The sequence below is a fragment of the Colletotrichum orchidophilum genome, assembly GCF_001831195.1.
Source record: "Colletotrichum orchidophilum strain IMI 309357 chromosome Unknown Scaffold_15.1, whole genome shotgun sequence".
Taxonomy (NCBI): domain Eukaryota; kingdom Fungi; phylum Ascomycota; class Sordariomycetes; order Glomerellales; family Glomerellaceae; genus Colletotrichum; species Colletotrichum orchidophilum.
In genome coordinates, this window is record NW_019172971.1 from 119,319 (window position 1) to 134,776 (window position 15,458).

Below are 15,458 nucleotides of genomic sequence, written 5' to 3' on the forward strand. Positions count from 1 at the left end.
CCAAGGGCCGGGCAGATGAGCAAGTATTCTGGCTTGACGTGCCACGTAAGGCCGTCCTTTGAAGAAAAGTTGGCTTGTTCGCAGCCAGCCCAGTTGCAGGTGTAAGTCTGGACCGTTTTGAAGTGAGAAGCCAAGTCCTTTTCTTGTTCACAAGTTTCGTCGCACGAGTGGACCGAGTAGATAAAGTGGCTTTGAGCCCTGCCGGTAGAATCGGGAGACCTTTTCTTGGGACCCTAAGTTGTTCATGGGCCCGTGGGAGCGGTCTTTGTTGTCGGCCACCCGCAAGTGACGAGGCCAACTGGGAGATGTTGAACCCCACTTGGTCACCCAAGAGAAAAGGCTTTCCAAGACGCTGATCTACCTGACTGATTTCATGGCCCTGGGACCAGGCGTTTTCGCCGTATATGGTAGGCCCACGGTAGACGTCCGCGAAGGAGGAGTCCTCGATAGGCGTCCAGTAGGGCGGAAGTAAGGCAAAGCTGTTCGCATCTGACGGGGCGCTGGCCCTTGGGAACAAAGCTCCATGGCGACTTTGTGACGACCGACAAACCATCTTCGGTGGCGGTAGGTTGAAGGCTTCTCGGGTCGGGGAAGGGGACGCGTAGTGAGGGGTGTCTTGGTTGTAGCGTCTCTTGCTGGCTTATACCGGTGTCCGACCCAGGGTATGTTATAAATGAACTACCGGGGATGGACTCGGCGGGACCAATCCGTGGACCTTCGGTGTGGAAGACGATATTGAGGCAGAAAAATAAAACGCCGAGAGCGAGAAGGTGACGGCCGCGGGGGACACGGCCTCCGGGACGCGGCGGCAGGCGGGTGCGGCACAGCTCTTGGTGTGGTTGCCTCAACTGACCACCGTAGTAACATCCAGACCTCGTACTGTACTCAGGTAGACAATTGGGGTGGTGTAACAGTGTGCACGGTTTTCAGCACTATGTGGATATAGCAACTGGGCTGGCACCCCTCACATTGATGGCGAACATTCATCCCTCACTGAACATCATCGACAAAGACTCATGAGCTTTGCTCGTGATGTAGTTATTCCATGGAATTATAACCCGTGTTCATACCACGGCAAGTACAACTATGTGGTCTCTTATTCTCACAAAGTCGAAATAGCTTCTTGCTGATGTCTCACTCTCTGAGTGATCCGGACCAAAAAGACAATGAGAAAAGTTGAAAACAGGCGAAATTCTCAACGACGCAGAAGCCTTGCCTGCTATCACTTACAAAGCTCTATACGGAGATTCAAACGGTCTTGCAAGCTGTAAGTACGTATAGGCTAGTCCGGGTAGAATGCGCGCTCGGGCTCCGTCATCTCACAGTCTCCTCTTCATCCGTTCCCTCAACTTTTTGCCTAGGTAAACTCACCTGCTCCACAGCTTTGAGCGCATTCGGATTTACGCAGTGAAAGATATTTGATGATGAGAGCTAAGCACAAACTCTAAATTGAAATGACTCTGCATAAGCTGGTTGCTGAATTCCAGATTGCCACCCATGCTCTTCGTCTTGCATCATTTTTCATGCGGACCACGCGATCGGCTCATATCTGAAGCGATGGTGTGTATCTATTGGAAGCCTTGGAGTGAGACTGGGATAATCTCTTTGACTTTGACTCCTTGATCTGATCATTTGAAGCTAGGCTGTGGATGGGCTTGGACGATGGGTCATGGGGTCCAAGGGACCTCCTTCTGAGCTCCGGCCAGCTTCCAGTGTACCTACTAGAGCTTACAGTTGGTAGACCATGTGTGGTAGATGATAGGAAGGCTGACATACAGTGAGGCTAATCATTCTTTAATTGCGTCTGAATGCTTGACGTTGAAGCGAAGTTTTGACTTCAATGTCCGATGTGGCTTGACCCTGCTCACTCCCGGAACTCAAAGTTGAACCCCACGGCATCTGCTCCTCCACGACGGACGCATATCGCTCACTTGAGCAAGTGACTTCGTGAAGCCTAGACACTTTGTCCACCTCGGACTTCTCAGGCGAAGTCCTCTCTCGGAGCTCCTGAACATCGCCGATAGTGACAAACCAGAGTAACATCGGCCCTCCGAGTTGAGCTTATTTCACCACAGGGCTAAGCGAATCGAGGCAAATCTCCACGAGCTCCCGCCGTAGCGCGCAGAAACGGGAAAGTTTCAATCTCACCAAGCTCTTAGCAACGGCTGCATTGCAATGTTGCGGCGTGCCTGCATGCTGAGCTCCACAGGGATTGATTAGATGAGCTGATACTGTTCATACCCCTGCCCTCTAAACGGATGAGTCTTTTTCAACGACCTGCCGCTTCTGGGAATACCGGGCAGAACCCTTGGTGCCTGCCAAGTCCTCGGAGTTACATCCGACTCTGCGAACCCCCTGAACGCTTGCCGTTGCGTTCCGGTTATCGGTTGACTGGCCCATAAATCTGTAATTAAGAGGCAATTTGGTTAGACATGGTGATCTTGGATCTGATGGGTGCGGTTCCAACTCGTATCGTGTGACCCTGCTACTGCTTCGAAGCTGCGTCCCGTATACTACCGGAATGCTGCACGATGATGAGTAGAATAAATAGGAGGGAATGGGCCTTTGGGGTCTTGGCTTTGAAGAGAAGCTCAAGCAACAGCCCCCCATCTGCTTCTCCATCGCTAAACTCCGAGATTGATTGCCAACTTGCCGATCTTAGTCGAGCTCGCTATAATGGCTCGGATTTCTGGCATCCTCCAAGCGGCTCTCGTTGCAGCTGCCGCCGTCACACCGGCGACGGCAGCCGAGGGTGGCTTCGCGAGCGGCCGCACCCGCCTGGCAACCCCGGCCTCCCAAGGTGTATCGGGTCGTTATATCGTTGAGATCCAAGACTCAACGGGCTCCCACACCCGCCAGGACTCTTCCGTCGGAGACTCCATCGTTGGTCAAATCTCATCCCTCGGCTACGAGGCCACGATCAAGGAGGACTTTTCCACCATCTCTGGCCGCTTCAAGGGCGTCTCCGTCGAGATTGCAAACGACGATTCGTCCGGCGTCGTCGATGATATCAAGAGCCTCCCGGGCATCGCAAACGCATGGCCAGTGCAGCCCATCAACCTGAATGTCTCCTTCGAAGTCACCACGGGCACGCAGAAATGGAACCCCCACATCGCCACTCGCGTCAGCGAGCTCCACGACCGCAACATCACCGGCGCCGGCCAGCGAGTCTGTGTAGTTGACAGCGGTGTAGATGTTTCGCACCCAGCCCTGATCGGCAAGATTGCCGGCGGGAAGAATCTCGTTGAAGAGAACTCGACCGCCATTACAGATTGTGTTGGGCACGGCACTTTTGTATCGTCCGTCATCGCCGCATCTCACAAGGACTTTGCCGGCGTCGCACCCGACTCGGAGATTTACATGTACAAGGTCTTTGACTGCGAGGATTCGACGTCAAACGACTTGGTTCTCAAGGGCATGCTCGCGGCTGATTCCGACGACTGCGACATCATTTCCGTTTCGATTGGCAGCAACACTGGCTATGTCAACTCGGTTCTCTCGCGCGTTGCCAGCGAGATTGCCCAGGACAGACTCATAGTCATTGCTGCTGGCAACTCGGGTGACATGGGACCCTATTTTGCCAGTTCCCCCGCTGCCGGCCGCGGTGTCGTCTCCGTCGGCTCGGTGGAAGCGGCGCAGACCTTGGGATGGCCTGCCACGATCGTCTCGTCTGGCGGCCAGTCCCTGAATATTTCCTACGTCACGTCCGACGGCAACAAGTTCAACGACACCATCGACGTGCCCATCGTTCTCGACAGTGGAGACTCGTGCAACATCGCTGGCTCTGGCTCCGACTCGACTGCCGTCCTCACCAAACGCGGCGTCTGCGAGTCGGCCGGGTCTTATTCCTCCATCGCCAGCGCCGGATTCGGCTACGGGATCCTGTATGACTCTTACAATCAGGGTGCCTATTACATGGATGAAGTTTCTGCTTGGTCTGACAACCTCAAGCTCATGGCTGTTACCACTGCTTCAGTTGGAGACTGGGCGAACACCCAGATCAGCAAGAACTACACCCTTCATTTGCAGATTCAGGCTGATGCCCAGCCGGCCGCCTTTGCTGCTGAAGTCCCCAGCGCCGGTCAGCTCTCAACCTTTACCTCATGGGGCCCGACTTACGAGAACGACTTCTCGCCCATCATCTCCGCACCCGGCGGCGTAGTGTACGGTGCTTTCCCGGACGGTGAATTTGCCATTGCTTCCGGAACGTCGTTTGCGACCCCCTACATCTCAGGTGTGGCTGCGTTGTGGTTTGCGCATGCGAAGAAGGACCGCGCAGAGTTTGTACGCAGGTTGACGTCTACTGCTCTGGCCCTGCCTGCTTTCGAATCCATCGATGGCAAGGTCCTCGGCGAGGTCGCGTCGTTGGCTCAGCAGGGCGCGGGTCTCGTTGATGCCGTCAAGTTGTTCGACTTCACTACCGTGCTGCTTTCTGAGCCAACTCTGTCCCTGAATGATACGGATAATCGCATTAGCACGCATACTATTCGTATCCAGAATACTGGATCAGAGGAAGTGAGTTACAACATCTCTCACGTCGCTGCTTCGACCGTTTCATCAAGGGATAGCCTTTTGTACCCCAACGCCTACTACCCGCCTTTGGTGTCAGCTGCTGGGTCTTTGACCGAGGGTAAGATTGTCACAGTTGCCGCAGGTGCAACTCAGGACATTGAAATCACCCTCTCCGCCCCCGCTGGTGCCCCTGAAAGCGGTGCTTTGTGGAGTGGAAAGGTTATTCTTGCGGGTTCCAACGACGAGCTGCTGGCCGTACCTTATATTGGCATCGAGGCTTCCACGTACAATTGGACCCCGCTGCATCACGGACCAGAGTCATATCGCTATGATGCTACCGAAGGCTATCTGTATCCTGTCGACTACCAAGGCCAAGCATACCACCCTGCTGACGGCGACTCCCCCGAGACCTACTTCGCATTCCGTTACGGTACCTACGAGTTCTCCGTCGACCTGGTCGGTGTTGACTGGAAGACGGAGCAGTTTGCGTATCCCCCGCAACACGGTTCAGGTTCGAAAGCGTGGCTTGGCTCCGTCAGGTCTCAGCCCGTTGTTCCTGGAAGCTACATGGACTTTCCCATGAGAGAAGTCGTCCGCTTCAGCTTGGGAAGCTACGTCACTTTCCGATCTTTTGCCAACGGAACCGATATCCCGTCTGGGCGATACCGCATCTTCACGCGTGCCTTGCGAATCTTTGGCGACGCCTCCAAGCAGGAGGATTGGCAGCTATTCCTTTCCGATCCATTCTCCATTCAATTCGGCAGCGACCCGATTCCCGGGCAGAACGCCACCTGGACTTCTAGCGTTCCATCGTCGACAACGGCCGCGGCTACTGTCACCGCTTCGCCCACTACGACTTCCGCCCCGACTACGACTGCCCCCATCTCCGTACCAGGGACCACCACAACGCTCACAGCTACTGCTACACCTACCGGCCTCGAGAATGCCTTCACCTCCCTCAAGCTCCAGAGGCTGAAAGAGGACACCGCATTCGTCATTGATCCGGCAGCGTGGATGGAGCTCCACGTCCAAATCTCGCTGCCGTCGCCTGTTGCGGCCGACTCCGTCCTGACATTCGCCGTCCCCTCCGAAATCACCGACATCGCAGAGGGAGATCAGCTCTCGGCAGCAGGCGCCCAAGCCGGCGATACATCCTTCGACCCAGAGACCCGGCTGTACACAATCGCGCTCGCGGACTGGACGACCTGGAACAAGAACATGGTTGGCGACTTCTTCCTCATGTGCCGCTTCACCCCCGAGTTCGCCGCAGCCATGGAGCAGGGTACCTACGTCGTGCAGTTCCCTACCGTCGGCAAGGTTTACGAAGCACCCGTGTACTACACCGCCGTGGACCGCTCCGTCGTCTACGAGCGACTCTCTACCGCCCCATACGATGGCACGTCGCTGTTCACTGCCGAGGTAGAAGTTCCCGCCGCGTTGGGACCGTGGGACTTTGTCCGTTTCACCACGTCTCACTCGGCTGACTCTGACGGATTCATCTGCGCCAACTCTAGCGTAGTGATTGGTAACACCCTTGACGCGGAGAATCGCATCAAGACGTTCACAGATGTTACCGCCGCGGCTACGGAAGTTTGCAATGTCAAGAGCTACAGGGCGTTGTACAATGAGACTCTGACAGGAGATGATGTGCTTCGTTTCAGTGTGGGCAGCATTCAGGGCAGCCGCGAGCAATGGACACTGAGCGTCGTCTACCTACTGGATGTTCAACTTTCCAACGGAACGTTGGTGTTATATGATCAAAGGACGCTCGAATTTGAGAAGAACCCGCGCTTGAGGACTGCGTCGTTTGATGCCTTTACTGGCGAGAGGGCCTGAACATTTGATTCTTCCAACTCTGTTTATTTCTTAGACATTTGATAGTTCTAATTCACTCGACATTTAACCTCTGATTTGTTACAATTTCTTCTCACTACGAGACCTAACTTCGTACCAAGTTCAAACATCACCTTCTTTGACCTGCACTGCAGGGAAATCTAAGCTCAACGACAACTTTGCGTCACCCCGAGCCCTGAAGACCTTCTCTCACATGTGAGCTGGGGCAGTTCCGAAGCCAAGACTTCAAACTCGCCATTTACATAACAAACTCGTATATCAACCTTGTGGGTCGCAGTCATGTGGGGGATTCTCGGACATGAAAAGCCCCATTAAGCAGCTTCGTCCCAGTCACCAGCAGGGATACTGATTATCAGATGATCTGATTAGATTAGATGGCATGAGGTACGACGCAGGGGACCTTCGGACGGAAGTCGGCCCCGCTGAATATGCTCGGAGAACCCGCTTCTTTCCGAGCATCATTGGGGCCAAGGTTGTTCTTGGAATTTGGAAATCGCTCGCCAAGATCTGCTCCTTTCAATAGCGCCGGCGATATCGGTGTGCCGTTGCGCCGTGGGATGCCATTGACATTTTCATTCGGATGAAGGGTCTGGGCGTTCCGAGGGACTGGAAGGGGAGTGAAGAGGGAAATTGAGTAGGCTGAAAAGGAAAATAGCATGGCCAAACGTGAAGCTGGATATAAAGACTCGTCATTACCCTGAAGCAAACGGAAACAAGTTTCTCGATAACCAGCATCCTCAGCTTCAAGCCTCACCAAGCTTCTCAACCCCACAAAATCTCCCTCTCGAACTTCCAAGATGCGCTTCTCTGTTGCCTGCTCCGTGGCCTTTGTCACCTCCCTGGCCTCCGCCAACCCTCTCATCAACCGCGACCAGGGCGGCTGGGCGTTCCACGAGTCGATGCCCCTCGTCACTCGCCAGGACGTCCCGGCGCCCGGCACTCCCGCCTACCTCTGCCACGAAAACTGCGGTAAGGGAGCCTGATCAACTACACAATGAACGCAAAGAATGCTGACGATGATGGCCATTTAGGTACTTCAATCACTCTGTCCCGCGAGGCTGACTACTGTACAAACTACCAGTGGATCGCTCGTTACGATGCTTGCCTGCAGTGCGCCAACGCCCAGAACGTCTGGCGGTACTACGGAAACTCTGTCACTGCTGCAGCTGCTGCCTGTGGTTTCACCGCTGTGCCCGTTTAGACGCACGATTCAGGCGATGGATTTGAGTGTGATGGAGATGCTTAGTGGAACGAAGGATATTCATTGAAGTTTTGAGCGAGTAGATGAGATTATGGGAGCATTTTTGACGATTAGATAATTCAGTGTACATATTGTGGTGGTAGACTCTGTTATTCAAGTGACATCCAATCAAATTACTGAGAGTTCTGAGCTGAGCAAGCGACAAATGCTTTGAATGACAAGATTACATTTCACTTAAATCGATTATGATGAAGGAAGGGGTTCATGTCGCTTGCAGGACCAAGCGACCGAGTAGTAGTGTCCCAGATGATCGATTTCTTGCCATGAAAAACAGGTCTGTTTTTGTCAGAGTCCGTCATGACAAAGCAATGGATTTGCATCTGCTCACAATCTATGGACGGTGAACTCGAATCGAGTCGAATCAAGTTCATGCCGGTGTTCTACAGAGAGTTCTGACAGGGCTTCCAGAGGGCTAGTGACTTTACGCGTGACTACGGCGACCGCAATCATCTACTGACTGTATGAAAGCCCATCTTCCTCGACTAGCTACCCATCGGGCGTATCATGATGGCCATGTAGCGGCATCCTCCACAAATGTGCACTTTCGGTCACACCCACAGGCCAGCTGAAACATAAAATGTGAAATTGAGGTCAATTGGTCTCTGCAGGCTTGGCATATAAGCAGCCTTGTCGGTATGCCCAATAGCAGCATGGAGCATGGACGGGTGATCGAAAGGGTTTACTATGCATGTCTCGGTATTAACCTGGTATTGGCGTTTTGTGAGACCTACCAAAAGATGAGATATCATATCCAAGTAAACCTCCTGTCGCGTATCATTTGACACCACGGGACATCTTACAAGGCTAACATATGCTGTGGAACGTCCGCTGCTTCCTGAATATGACATCTTGGGTAGTTAACGCTAACAACCATGCATCGTGGCCACACCCACTCGTTGTCGACCATACATATACACAAGGATGGGCCAACACACCACTAATATCTACCTATAGAATGAAAGCAGCACAAATCAGCTGCAGCTACTTGCGCCAGCTTTGTGCCTTTTCAAGTTAGCCTGAGGACACAGAGGGCTGCGGCTGAAGTCAGGGTGATCGCGGCTGAGATCAATAGGGCTGCGTTGCGCCATTATGAAATGAAGCAGGTAGATTCTTATGAGTCCCAATTCAATGATAGATAGATTTCCTTAGTATAAATTCTCTCATACTGCCCAGCTTTGGCTCCAGTCTCACAACTCAGATCCAAGCTCCGTTCTTGTCCCTTGCCAAATCTCCACTACGCTTGCACAATTTCTTATTTCCATACGTCCGCCTCAATCATTAGTAGCTGTATTTGGCCACAATCTTCGTGATCAGGAATATCCCATCCACTATTACACTCTCACAACAAGCAGAATGCCGCTAGACGATCAGGGTTTGGGAGGGTCATCTAGCCAAAGGTCACCTTCCATCCCGTCAGTTGACGAAGTCCGGGACTGGGACCTGTTCGTTGAATATACATGGTCGAAGCCAGCTGCTCCCATTGAAAAGAACCTCTTCAAATGGCACTCCATCTTCGAGCTACTTGTTCACCTGCAGCACTTGATCTTGCGATGGATTTCACAGCTTCTGGGACAGACCGTTTTCAAACATGCAGCCTTTCTTACTGTATCAGAGCACCCTAATGACGTAAATAGCATTGGCATCGTCTGGGAACTGGGCACCGAAACCGGCGGAGACGAAAAGGGGGTCAACATCACACCAATGGTATCTTATTTCACTCATAACAAGATATCCCGGACCAAGATGCCGGAAGACTGGGAAAATCTCTTCAGTGGAATGGACCTAGGGGACCCGGAATTTTACCACAAGTTTCGACAGTACAGGAAAGCCGGAACAGTCAAGACTTCCATGACAAATATCCATGAAACAGGTCAGTTCCAAACATCTCCATGCTTTTTCTCGTGCTGTACTTAAGATGCAATAGTCACGTCGGTCCTTAGTAAATGGGACGAAACTAAATACCACAAACTCTTGAATAATTGTGAATTGCTAGCAAAGGAATGTGTTGCGCGCTTTGACGAGAAGTACGTGCTATCTCACGAGCACAATTCTCGTAGATCAGCGGCAATGATCCGCCCAGCCATTACTGTCTCAATCATCGTCAGTTTCATAATAAGCTCGGTACCAATTATCACAACGATGGTTTTCAGCAAAATAAGTTCTTCTTACCTGTTCTTTTTCCTCACTGCACCTTTGATCTCAATTGGATCCTTCATTCTTTTTAAATTGAGCGACGACGCTTTCGACTTGGTGCCGACTTACATCAGACAAGAAAGACTTTCTGAAATGAGCTGGCGTCATACTCTGATTCATTGGGTAAGTTTCTGTTAGACTAAGGACTTGTAGATTATCACTATGATATGCCCTAGATTTATCCTGCTAACCTCGTTGTAGCTATTTATCTTTTCTTTGGCGTTCCCATTTCTTGGGCTGGCTTGGATGATGCTGGGGCCCATGTTCTTCGGATTTTGGGACATTAATAGAACTTGAGCTGGGATAGGAAATGTGAAGGCAACAAACTCTCTATCACTGCCATTGTTAGAATTATTATTTCGCTCATTCATTCTCTTTGGCTTTTGGCCGGTGACGGACACTGAGATAATCAAGCAGGGGCATAGGAACTATTATGTGAAAAAGATTCTTCTGATGAAGAAACCGGATGCTATCAAGCATCTTGAGGATCATATGCCCGCCATTTTAGCACGATTCAGGAGCCGCCAGCGGGAGCTTCGCGAAATTCGATGTGTTATCTTGCAACACGCCCTGTGCCCGTAGCCATCTCAATCCAAGGAGCGAGAAAGTCTTAATAGCGGATACAGACAATGATGTGTAGGAAAGATGCTTTGTTGAATATTATAATTATGTTAATCTAAATATCAAACATGGGCTTCATGAGCAGTGTAGTCTATCCGATAGTAACGACAGGGGAATATATCAGCGATTTGTCTGACACAGACACAGGGGGCGCATTGGGGAGCTTGCATGAAATTTCTCAACTAATACGGGTGGCTAATCTAATAGCCATCGTGATTGACGTGATTTGAGGCAATCGGGGTATCAAATGAACAGCTAGCTGCATGGGAACCGCTTGTGTGCAATGTCACAGACCTTGATCGTTCCCTGCCGTTCGGAACAGCATAACTGGTACTCTACTACGTTCAGCTGACCTTTATTTGACCCACTACCTACTTAGTTTAGAAAACACTATTCACCCATTAAAAAACTACTTGTGAGGTAGATGAATCATGGAACCCGTTAAAGCAGTATTTTAGATTGCCAGACTGGGACGCCTTCGCTTGGTGAGACGCCTGCTTGGACAGCTCCCGTCACGCTAGACCGAGCTCCAATTGAAATGCGTCCGTCTTGGGCTGCCGGCCTAGAAATTCTGTCAAGGTCTTCATCTCATCTTGTTTGCCTCCCTTTTCCAGGACGGCATATCGATATCTCCGACCCTCCTCTGCGTCCATTGAATCCGCCTTGAAGACAGTGTGGAACATATCCGCCGAGTACACCTTTGAACTGCGCGACAACTGTATTAGCAAATAACCGAAAAACATGTTTTAGCTGGGCCATTCCAGTCTTACAATAAATAGCTGTAATATCCCGCGTCGTAGTCATTGACCAAGTGTCCAAAGCGGACATAATTGTGGCCCCATTCGTCGCCGTGGCCCACAGCCTCGGGGCCATCTGGCGGGTATATTTCGCTATGTATCCTGTTGTACATCGCGGAAATATTCATTTTTTCTATCGCGGCGTGGCTCTCGGGGTTGTGGACCGCCATGTCGAAAATGCAGATGCTGAGCTGATTCAGATGAAACAAAGCGCCATTCACGTACCTTGACCTGGTCAGGCTCTCGATCATGTCGTCCGGCATCTGCTCGGGCGGTGGTATCTGACCTCCGTTTGAATTCGACTGCCAAAATTGTAAATATTCCGGTGAAAGGGACGAGTAATGTTTGCTCAGGGCCTTCAACTGAGATGGCACCCAGCACCAATTCTCGAGCATCTGACTGGGAGCTTCACCGAAATCTAAGGCAGTCTCTGTGCCATGAAAGCAAGCGTATGTGGTCTTCGATACAAGATCGTGGATGCCGTGGCCCAGCTCGTGGAAAAGGGTGACCAATTCATCGTGCCTCAGTAGGCTGGGACTCTGGGGCGTAGGTTTGGCAAAGCTGCATACCATCGCCGTTGCAGGATACTGGCGAGTACCGTCCTCCCGACTGAAGCCCTGCAGGGAATGTCAGCATCTCAAGCCAGCAAGCAGCGGTTGTATTTCGAGGACATACTGGTATCACATTGAAGTTGGCCGGACTTCTGTTTTTCCCGTCACGAGGGAAAAGGTCCAAGTACAGATAGCCGACAAACCCACCACCTTGCTTCGCATCGTCCCAGACGCTGAACAGCTGAACATCCTCATGCCATACATATTCTTGACCATTTCCAGAAAGGACCTTTGCGCTCTCGTGGAAAACAAGACCAAACAGTTTCTCAAACATAGACAGCATGCCGGAAATAGTAGCCTGCAAGGGGAAATATTCCGCAATTTTATGCTGATCGACCGAGTACTGCGTCTCTAGCATCACCCGCTTGTAATATGAAAAGTCCCAATCGAAGAATCGGCCGTCGAACGATTCTCCTCGAGATTCGACATCCCGCTTTTTGAGCTGCCGCAAGGCTTCGGTCTCTTGCTGGCCACCGGCTGCTAGTCTCAATCGCAGGTCATCCAAGAAGGCATTAACAATTTCGGGGGTTTTGGCCATTTTTTCCTCCAGGCGAAATGCCGCATGGCTAGGATACCCAAGAAGACGAGCGGCTTCATCGCGAAGAACCACAATCTCCCGGAAAATCGCCACATTCTGGTTACACTCGTTGTGGCCGGCAATGTGGAAGCGCCTGCGAACATCGGCCCTCTTCAAAAACCTGAGGGTCGGGTAGAAGGACGGGGGGCCAAAAGATACCAATAACTTTCCCTTGTTCTCCCCTTGCCCATTTTCCAGCTGTGAAACAACATTTTCGGGCAACCCATCCAGCTCCTCAGGGGTAAGCCACATCCCGCCATCTGCATCGTCCAAATTCTCCCGGAACTCAACAGTCAGTCGGCTCAGTTGGCTTTTGATTTCAGCGAAGCGCTCCCTCTGCGGCCCAGGCGGCAGGTTCAAGCCGTTCCGGACACGCTCACTGTGCTTCTTCTTCAGCAGTCGCAGAGACTCCGGATCTAGATCCTCGTTTTTCCGCAGCACGGCATCGATCAGCCTAAACATGGCTTTGTCCATGGCCGTCTCCACCATGAAGTCGTCAAGCAGCGTCTGAGCTTTTCTCGAAGCGTCGCGCAGCTCCAGGTCGGGGGATACGGACTTGAAGAAAATAAGCACGTGGGCTTCACGAGCCAAGGAATTCTCGGCGTGCACAAGCGGCAGAATAACATTAGCAAACGTCGCGTTATCTGACCGAATCTGATCGATTATCTGGCTCTGCACCAAACGAAGATGCTGAATGAGACGTTCGGTGGCTTGGAGAACCGAGGTGGGCGTCGCGGTGAAAAGGGGAGGCGCCTGAGGCGGTTGGAGGGGCTGTTGAAGGCTCATGATTTGAGTTCTAAAGTTCCAGTCCAAAATATATGGTTCCGTGAGATGGCTAACAGTTCAGATTCTGGCAATTATTGAGGTTTTTATGAACTGGTTCGCGTCGAGGGACGTAGGAGGGGAAGCGGTTTGGTCACTCCTGCACCGCAGAATCAGCTAAATTGCAATGGCCTGTATTTCTTTCATTTTAGAACCTGGTTATTGCATCAAGGTCAAGTTATATGCAGTAGGAGCCCAGGGGATAGAAACATGTGGAGCGTTTCTCTTCCGTTCTTCCGTTGATCCGCAATTACTTCCTTGCTTATGCCAACATGTCCAATGCATGGGAGAATCACGTAAGTCGCATAGTAAGCCAGTAAGTTCACTCATCAGTGAGCCAATTCTGCCAAATCCTCCACGTTGGGCAATTCAGCTGCGAAGTTTTGAATATCCCCAGTTAAGGCTTGGTGTGTAATAAGCAGCGTCAGCACAACGAGAACCTCCACTGCCGCCTTGCTCTATCGCAGCATCGATATCGTCCTTGCGACTCTCTTACACGTAAACTGTCGTTGTCAGCTCTCCTAGGGCAGCTTTCTCTACATGCCGAACACGAAATCCCCGGTTTTCGACATAAAAACATTTATATCATGTTCTTGTTGAGTTACAACCAAGCACGTTATGTCTCTCTGCGGCCTCCTCACGGCCCGGACAGTGACATCGACGATCCGGAGAGTACGGCCGAGAAAAGGACGAATATAACGAAAAGGCCTTCTCTTTTCGTAATTATCATCTTTGGCATCTTTCTCTTTGCAATCGGCTTCTTGAGCGGCGAGTTTATCCAGGACAGAGGCCTTATCGCCAAGCTCAACCAACCACAGAATTCAAGGTGCCAAGCTCCTTCAATCCGCCGCGAATGGCGCAGTCTCGGGAGCGATGAAAAGGCCGATTACATTAGTGCTGTGAGATGTCTACTGTCAAGGCCGTCAAAAGTGACGGCAGGCAGCTCGTTGTATCATGACTTCCCTCTTCTACATTCTGTAGTGGGTGGTGTTTGTAAGTCTCAACCGACTCTCAGGTTCTGGTTTCTGGGCGCTGCGATGCACAATGTGAGGGCCAGGCCCAACCGAGCTCTCCCCCGCAATTCACATCGTGGTAGAGATCTACTCTTTGCTGACTGCTGCGGCCTTGTAGCTCACAATACTGCCCTCTTTCTCCCCTGGCACCGCTATCTGCTCCATGTCTACGAGACCGAGTTGAGAAGCACGTGCAGCTACAACGGAAGCTTAACGTAAGTCTGAACCACAAATTTGTATCACGTTGGAGCTAAAATGGATTCGTTAGGTACTGGGACTGGAGCCTGGACTGGTATTAAACTGGTTGACTATACCTGAATTTTCATGATCGCGTCAGCTGATATGCCTTAGGGAATCTCTCGCCGATTCTCCCGTATTTTCGAACACCACGGGGTTTGGCGGTAATGGTGATTCATCCGCGCCCGAATCTGTCGGTGGCGGTCACTGTGTTACAGATGGGCCTTTCTACGATCTGAAGCTCGCCATTTTCGGTTTGGAAGAAGACAGACACTGTCTCTCGCGTGGCTTTGCTGATGGCAATGTCATGGGCCGTCTGAATGGGGACAAGGTAAAGCCCGCTGTGATTGAGGAGATTCTTCGACAGCCAGACTATGCCAGCTTTTTCGGAAAGCTTGAGGACGGCCCTCACAACCAGATCCCGAATGGCATCCAGGGCGATTTCATCAAGTTCACGGCTCCCAATGATCCGCTTTTCTTCCTGCATCACAGGTATTGACTAAATTTCCTGAGGCCTGAACTAATAATCTTGGACTGATGGCTAACCCTGTGCGCGGCAACAGCCAACTGGACAGATTATGGTGGATGTGGCAGCAGCGCAATCTGCGCGCACGGCTCAGTGACTACGGGGAAACCAAAAAAGACAAGGTTGTGACACAGGCTTCCCTAAGTGATGCGATATCAATTGGGGGAATCATGGCACCTGATATCCACGTCTCTGATGTGATGAGTACCGAGTCGGACTTGCTTTGCTATAGATATTAGTTAGAAGTAGTCAACGTATTCCAAAAGTCAGACAAAGAAAATGCGGCCATTGAAATCGAGGTGTAAGATGAATCCCTTCTCTTGATGACTTTGGAGTAGCCAGGCAGGAGTAGTAGTGTGTATTAGCTCTAGGGCACTTGTGAATCGGTTCCACTCCCACGATCTCGGGACCACTCGGCCATGAAACAATCGCGA

General features: G+C 51.5%; 5 protein-coding genes across 5 annotated transcripts; 4 read left to right on the plus strand and 1 right to left on the minus strand.

Moving 5' to 3' along the window:
• Positions 1-2,676: 2,676 nt before the first annotated feature.
• Positions 2,677-6,348, plus strand: CORC01_02607 (alkaline elastase YaB; the record flags this gene model as incomplete). Its single annotated transcript, XM_022614257.1, has 1 exon — positions 2,677-6,348. One exon carries the CDS (start codon positions 2,677-2,679, stop codon positions 6,346-6,348), a length of 3,672 nt encoding a protein of 1,223 aa, XP_022479170.1.
• An 815-nt stretch (positions 6,349-7,163) lies between these two features.
• Positions 7,164-7,567, plus strand: CORC01_02608 (uncharacterized protein; the record flags this gene model as incomplete). Its single annotated transcript, XM_022614258.1, has 2 exons — positions 7,164-7,335; positions 7,398-7,567. 2 exons carry the CDS (start codon positions 7,164-7,166, stop codon positions 7,565-7,567), a joined length of 342 nt encoding a protein of 113 aa, XP_022479171.1.
• Positions 7,568-8,980: 1,413 nt separating this feature from the next.
• Positions 8,981-9,698, plus strand: CORC01_02609 (uncharacterized protein; the record flags this gene model as incomplete). The annotated part of the gene is made up of 2 exons (XM_022614259.1): positions 8,981-9,497; positions 9,685-9,698. The coding sequence occupies 2 exons, from the start codon at positions 8,981-8,983 to the stop codon at positions 9,696-9,698; spliced, it is 531 nt and encodes a 176-aa protein (XP_022479172.1).
• A 1,255-nt stretch (positions 9,699-10,953) lies between these two features.
• On the minus strand, positions 10,954-13,212 carry CORC01_02610 (peptidase family M3; the record flags this gene model as incomplete). Its single annotated transcript, XM_022614260.1, has 3 exons — positions 10,954-11,146; positions 11,212-11,855; positions 11,914-13,212. The coding sequence occupies 3 exons, from the start codon at positions 13,210-13,212 to the stop codon at positions 10,954-10,956; spliced, it is 2,136 nt and encodes a 711-aa protein (XP_022479173.1).
• A 623-nt stretch (positions 13,213-13,835) lies between these two features.
• Positions 13,836-15,263, plus strand: CORC01_02611 (uncharacterized protein; the record flags this gene model as incomplete). Its single annotated transcript, XM_022614261.1, has 5 exons — positions 13,836-14,241; positions 14,380-14,476; positions 14,530-14,553; positions 14,613-14,990; positions 15,062-15,263. 5 exons carry the CDS (start codon positions 13,836-13,838, stop codon positions 15,261-15,263), a joined length of 1,107 nt encoding a protein of 368 aa, XP_022479174.1.
• Positions 15,264-15,458: the final 195 nt, after the last annotated feature.